This window comes from Charadrius vociferus, unplaced genomic scaffold (assembly GCF_000708025.1).
Source record: "Charadrius vociferus isolate BGI_N301 unplaced genomic scaffold, ASM70802v2 scaffold70, whole genome shotgun sequence".
Classification (NCBI taxonomy): domain Eukaryota; kingdom Metazoa; phylum Chordata; class Aves; order Charadriiformes; family Charadriidae; genus Charadrius; species Charadrius vociferus.
Genome location: NW_009646851.1, coordinates 792,640 through 799,102, shown reverse-complemented (window position 1 = coordinate 799,102; position 6,463 = coordinate 792,640). Strand labels below are relative to the sequence as shown.

The 6,463-nt window shown below is 36.2% G+C and overlaps 1 protein-coding gene across 1 annotated transcript in view; it reads left to right on the top strand.

Annotated features, from left to right (window-relative positions):
• The window catches only part of HCN1 (hyperpolarization activated cyclic nucleotide-gated potassium channel 1), a 197,094-nt gene extending 190,996 nt beyond the window's left edge, over positions 1–6,098 (top strand). The window contains exon 9 of the mRNA XM_009894211.1: positions 5,975–6,098. Within this exon, the coding sequence (XP_009892513.1) occupies positions 5,975–6,098 (124 nt within the window). The remainder of the gene's footprint in view (positions 1–5,974) is intronic.
• The last annotated feature ends 365 nt before the right edge of the window (positions 6,099–6,463 follow it).

Genomic DNA, 6,463 nt, shown 5'->3' with positions numbered 1-6,463 from the left:
CTACAAAACTCTCGTTTAAGCCATTACCACTAACCTGTAATATTTCTTGAGTAAAAATACTTGAAACTGAAGTTTTCTTACAGATAAAATTTTAAATATCCTGAGGGAGAGTCCCAAGCAGTTGTTAGTGTACCTTAAGGAAACTGTATTCTATCATATTTCCACTTTATCTTACTGTGTGTGCCAATCCCAGATGATGTACCTCTGAACTTGTGTATAATAGTTGAGATTTCAAGGGGATGTTGATGTGGAAGTAGTGTTCATTAATTACATTTTACGTCATTGTAAATGAAAAAGCATAGTCCATTCAAACCAATAGTAGTTTTTTTTTTCATTAACTTCAGCTGGATCACTATAATCTTATATTGATAAACTGATTTTAAGCAAGCATGAGTTGTTGTATTTTCAAATTGCACTCTGAAGTGTATTGTAAATTGTTTTTAGTGTTGGTGGTTTTTGTTTTATTATTTTGCATTACTAAGACAGAGCTCCAGTCTAATTGTAGTCAATGAAATGATTTCCAAAAGGACCAGCATTGTTACGGAAAATTCTTGTTTAGCAGCAAAATTCAGTTCTCCTGTCTACATTTGACCAATGCACAGGATATACTTTGCTGTTTGGTCCAGTCTTATTATTTCATACATGTTTGTGTACAGAACCAAAAAAAAAAAACAAAGGGGATTTTTAAAGTGATATTTCATATCACTATATATGATACCAATATGTACCTGCACACCAATATATATATTTTTAAAATCTGTCCATTTCTAATATCTATATCTACCTCAGCTTACTTCCTACCTTACCTTAATTTTAATTTTAAAAGCAGCGGCAGAACTAGAACCAAAGTAAATTTTGTTTTAAATAGCAAACTTTCATGTCTCGATGCATGTCATTAAGAGTTAAGCTTAATATATCTATTTTCAAAATTTACTCACAAGTTCTCACACCGACTTCAGCATTTCTATCCACGTGAGTTCTTTTCTACTTTACGAGTGACATTGTCCAGTGAAGAAAAATGCTTTGTTTTAAACCTAACGTTCAATTTTAAAACAAACCTGAAATTCAACTGCTCTGGGAATACGCAGTGACGTTAGTAATTTCTGCTGTTCCAAAACCCTCTGTTCACACAAAAAAAAATGTTACAAGATAGGAACAGAAAGTTTTTGTTCAGAAATCGTGGGTCTGAGCTACTAGCATTATCTGGTACAGTCTGGAACACGCTATAAGAATTGGGTGTGCAAATTTGTTTAGTGGATTTGGCCTTTCTCCTCCTTTTTTTTTTTTTTTCTTTTTAAGCAGTGAAGAGTATAAGCATTAAAATTGCCCTAGACCATACCTGCTTAGAAATGCATGTTGTGAATCCTGAATCTATACATTTTTACCAAAAAACAGTACCCAATGCTCCTTTGCATACCTAGCAATTTGAATCACCTTCCTGATTGGTGTAGTGGGTTGTACAGGCAGATGGTATAATTTCTGGTTATAAATGGTTATATTGCCCTCACCTCTGTAAAGACATGTGATATCTTAACATGCAATATCTTAAGGATTTATGGTAGCATTGAATTTTTCAGGTCAAGATATGGGAACATTAGGAAAAGAAACACAGTGAGCAGAGTATCCAACTAAATAAATTGATTTTAAATCTACCTGTGCATCTTCCATATATATTTTTAAATACTGTTACATTTGTGTGCAACCAGTTAAAAAAGATACATGTTGTAACAGTGAAAACCACATTTACAAACTCCGTAAGATGATATAAGATATACGCCATGGCTCAGGTGATCCTTGGCCTATGAATTGGCGGACTCAAGCACACATTTGAACTGACACTAAATTTTGCCCCATCCTTGAAACTGTTCCAGTTATGTGATGTTATTTCACCTGCTTGCAGAAGATACTGTATTTTTTACCGTTCTCCAGTTTTACATGTCAGATTTGCAATATGGTTCCCCCTACACTCTGCTTTGAAGACAGTGTGAAGTGCTGAGTTAGTTCTTGCTGAAAGGTCATTGGCAAATTTGGATCAAGTAGAACCATAGAGACGAGAAGAAGCCAGTCTACAACCAGTCCAAACTAGCCTGTGCGCAATAGGGAAGCAAGTACTTAACCATTTCTCTGGAAAGTCAGCAGACATCTGCAGGGACTCTGATACTGAACCATGGGTCTCAGCAAACCCAGGGTGTAATCTGAAAATGCATCTTGAATGTCAGCTACTTCTGGACTCCACAGTTACTGGAAAGTTTGCATAGACACAGGCAGTATTTCCCTATAGTATTAGCAAAGCATCTTATCTATCTTCTATTTAATAACTACTATACTCTTTAGAGGTTCCTTATTGCACTTGACATCACAAAATCTGAGATGTTCTCTATGTGGTTCACTGAGTGTGACTATTGCTCATGGCTTTACTTACACTTTTCTTCAGGGAACGGTACGTGTGCAGTCTGTGTCCTGTTTTGTTGCTGCGATGTAGGGGTTTTAAATGGAGAGATCTGGTTTTGAAGTAAGAAAAGTTCCTGTGTATCAGAGGGCAATAACTGCAGATCTCAGTCTTCACTATAGACAGTTAGGCATTTTGGGGTTCTAGACCAGGGTCCTTTTGAACTAGATATTTTATTTCTCTGCAGAGTCAACATAAAAAATGGGTTTGCTGTGCTCGTTAAACCAGAGGTGTAGTCTGCATTTTTGAGGAGATGCCTGCAGTGTTTTTCCAGTGTGCTGGAGAATTTACATCCAATTGTATCGGTTCCTCTAGTCCAGCCAAGAGGCAGCGTGAGCAATAACTGATGCCAGGTCATTTTCCACTGCAACAGGCATTCTTCTAGGTAAGGAAAGAAGATGGACAGCAATATTAGAGGTGCTTTTACAAATAACCATAAGTATTCCTAAATATGACCTGGACTGATCAATTCACATCTGAATCCTCTGTGATAAAGTAGGTTATATTGTCATTGCAAACTTTGATTTTTTTTAATCTGCCAGTCGATACTCTTTCTGCCTATGATTTGTCTTTATCCTGTGCTAAGTCATCTTGGCAACAGAAATGTGCACCGACATTTGGAGGCAGTGCTGTATCTCAACTGTATTTCAGTTTAGCTGATACCTGTATGTTGACATTCAAAAAAGATTAAGAAATATTTGTTTAAAAAAACAGTGATAAAAGAAGGGCATTGTGTGCATTTTACCAAATGGTGTTATGTTAATGCCTTCTTCCAGGAAGTGCTCAAGTAATTTTCGTGATTCACTCGGACCTTTGGTATTATATCGCAGATAATGGTGCCCTGGGCAGAAATGTTGAATGCTGTGGAAATGCCAAGAGAATGGTTTGGACTTTTTTTTTTTTCTCCAGTAGCAAGAAGTTGTTCATCAGATCCACCAGACAAATCGGATTCTAGATGGGACTGCTCAAGGCTTTTGCTTTTGTTCATGCCTGCTTTGCAAGACAAAAAGATGTGGATGCAATTCAGAACTTCGACTCAAAATCTTGACTGCACATAGAGAAATAAACTTCCTTTATAAAGCATACGATAACCTTACGTCAACTGGCACATAAGAAAGCAAGCTTTTAGACAGTGGGAAAAAAATCATCTGTTCACCACTGTATATGTGACTGAAGATGGCATATGCCCCTAAACACTGTGTAATCTGCTGTGTCGGTTAGATCAAGGATAACCTCTGAGCCAGAAAGTGAGAAACTGTGTCTTCTGGCTTTTAATCTCCTGTTTTATTTGTATACATTTAAATCTCACAGAATAACAAACAAATACAAAAAAAAAAAAAGGGGATCTCTGTGACTTTACAAATACCTTAGGTTTTGATCCTGTATAAGTAAGCATTAAAGTTGTGTTTCTGGTTTCTATAAGAGCTGAAGTAATCTGAATGAAAATGTCTCTCATAAGACATCTCTCAGATTTGGAGTTTGAGAAGTTGAATATTTTGTAACCTGTATTTTCTTGCTCGGGTCTATGATGCTCAAGTGTTCTGTAAAAGAGGAGATGTTTTTAACTGGTCTTTTGTCATTTATTTTACAGCTTGCTAAGAAAAGGAGAGTTGGCATTGTTAATAGCTGGCAAAAACTGACGTATCTGGGGTGAAATTCCATAGTGTAGGTAGTGTTATTACGGAAGATAGCACTGAGCACAGAGCACCATATGTCATGGTCTTGGTTATGCTGGCTATTTCAACTCCATGATTGTCAATGAGGTCACATATTGTTTATTGCTGCACTCTTCTGGGTTACTCTTTGCTCTTTTATCCTGTCCTTAATAGTCCTGTGCAAGACAGAAATACTGAATATCTGGAACATACAGAAATTCTTCTGTCTTCTATAACAGCTTTTTTGTAATTTCAGCTATGATAGGTGATAAAATACATTGTGTCAAGTGGAATGATTGTTCTCCGTTTGGTTTTTTTTTTCCTTTTTTCTCAGACATTTGGGGGAGCTTCTCAATAGTAGTGGGACATACTGATGTCATTGCCAACGAGCGATGAAAAGAGCAAAAGTGACAAAAACAACAAGTAGAAGAAAGACAAAGAGAAGTGCCAAAGGCAGAAAAAATTTATTTCCTTGAAATAAGGCATTTGTGTTGAGATTCCCTGAAGGACATGAAAGGGATAGGGAAGGAAAGATGACAACATGTCATGTCCTATTTAAGGCTACCAAGCATCTCTGTCATGAGGGTAGCGATAAAGCAGGAGGAGCAGGACAAGTCAATCTCTCTTGTTTCCACCACAAATACAGGACTCCTTTTAGGTAATTTATTTCATTTGTTTTGAGAACTGAAATCAGATATACCCCCTTTGCTGGTTGCTTCTATTGTTATCAGAACTTGGTGAGCTAGAAGAGTGTAAGAGAGAGCATCTGGAAAATCATGAAAGTGGTGCGTACTCTGGGCACTTTTTGTCACTGATCCCATGCACCCTTTTAGCACTTGTTGTATAGTGAAAAATGCTGTAGTAAATTTTTGCCTTGTTATTACAACATTGCACTCCGTGTCAAACAATTACTTTTATGAACATTAGAAAATATGCATGACTTGTCAACATTGTTAATTAAACTTCATAGTAGGCTGAAACAAGCTTACCATGAATCGATGAATATAACTTATGCATATAACTTAGATGGAAACCACAACAAATACTACAATCAGGACTTGATGGAGTCTGTGACACAGCATATAAGATTTCCAAAGACGTTTCTTCCAAAGATTTGTTCTAACTTAAACCAAATCTTACCCTCTGACACATTCTGCTATCTTCCTTATTTGCTGTGGCTTATCTCCCATTTCTCTTTTCGCACATCCTCTAAGTCATCTGTTGGCTTCTGGGAGTGAAGCCAGAACATCACTGTATTGGTAGTGAAAGGCAACAAATCATGACAGTATCCCTCAAAACTATGATAAACCTGTCTTTGGCAGCCAGAAAATATCAGCAGAACAGGTTATTTGTTTGCTTCATAGTCTGTCCTGTAAACATTAGGGGTAAACAGAGGCATGCGTTATTTCAAAATCCATATAGAAGAAAATATCCAGAATATAATTGAATTCCATCTATTTGTACATTAAGTTTTGTTTTGACACTACTGTTGGGGAAGTGAGCTCATTATAGATAGTAACAGCACATGTAGAATAAATAAATATACTACCTAATGACTATGCTCACCACCCTACAGCAAATAAGTATTAGGAGGAAAAGAGGTGTAACTCTTTTAACTATTAACATCTAAGAACACTCACGCAAATTGCATTTTGTGATGAAACCTCTTATCTCAATAAACATCATGTAAATTTGTTAAAAGTTCATTGGTACTAGCACTTTGAAGGTACGCCCTTAGAGCAAAATAATGGAAAGCTATTCAGTAATGTACAAAGAGAGAAATTAAACTAAATGATAAATAATATACTAAAACTGAAACATACTCAGTTATCTACATATACCTAAATTTCCTGCACGGGCTTTTATGCAGGCAGGAGTGCAGCCCAACCTTCTACACCTTGAATCCAAAGAATACACATTGGATGTTGCTGGTTACAACCATCTGTGATCTCCAGCCATTGCTAAGTGGCAGCAATACCATTCTCAGTGGCTGATGGGACAATTTTTCAGCCAGCAGAAGAATGTTGGGAATCAAAACTATTGCTTTCAAACTTCAGGTGCAGGCATATGTTTTAGCCAAAAGTATTTCCTAATCTTAAAATAATAGCCAGTTACAAAAACATTAAATATAATACTTTAATATTTGGTTTAGATTTTATCAGCAACTAGTATCTAGAACCCTCATTTATGTCATATATTAAGATTATACCTTAAATATAAGGTATAAGATAAAAATTTCATCAGCAGACATCAGTTTTGATTATTACCTTTATTTCTTATATTTCCTGTTGGCACTAGAGAATAGTGTTTGAATGAAACAAACAAACAAACAAACCCAAACCCTAACCCAATAGAACTG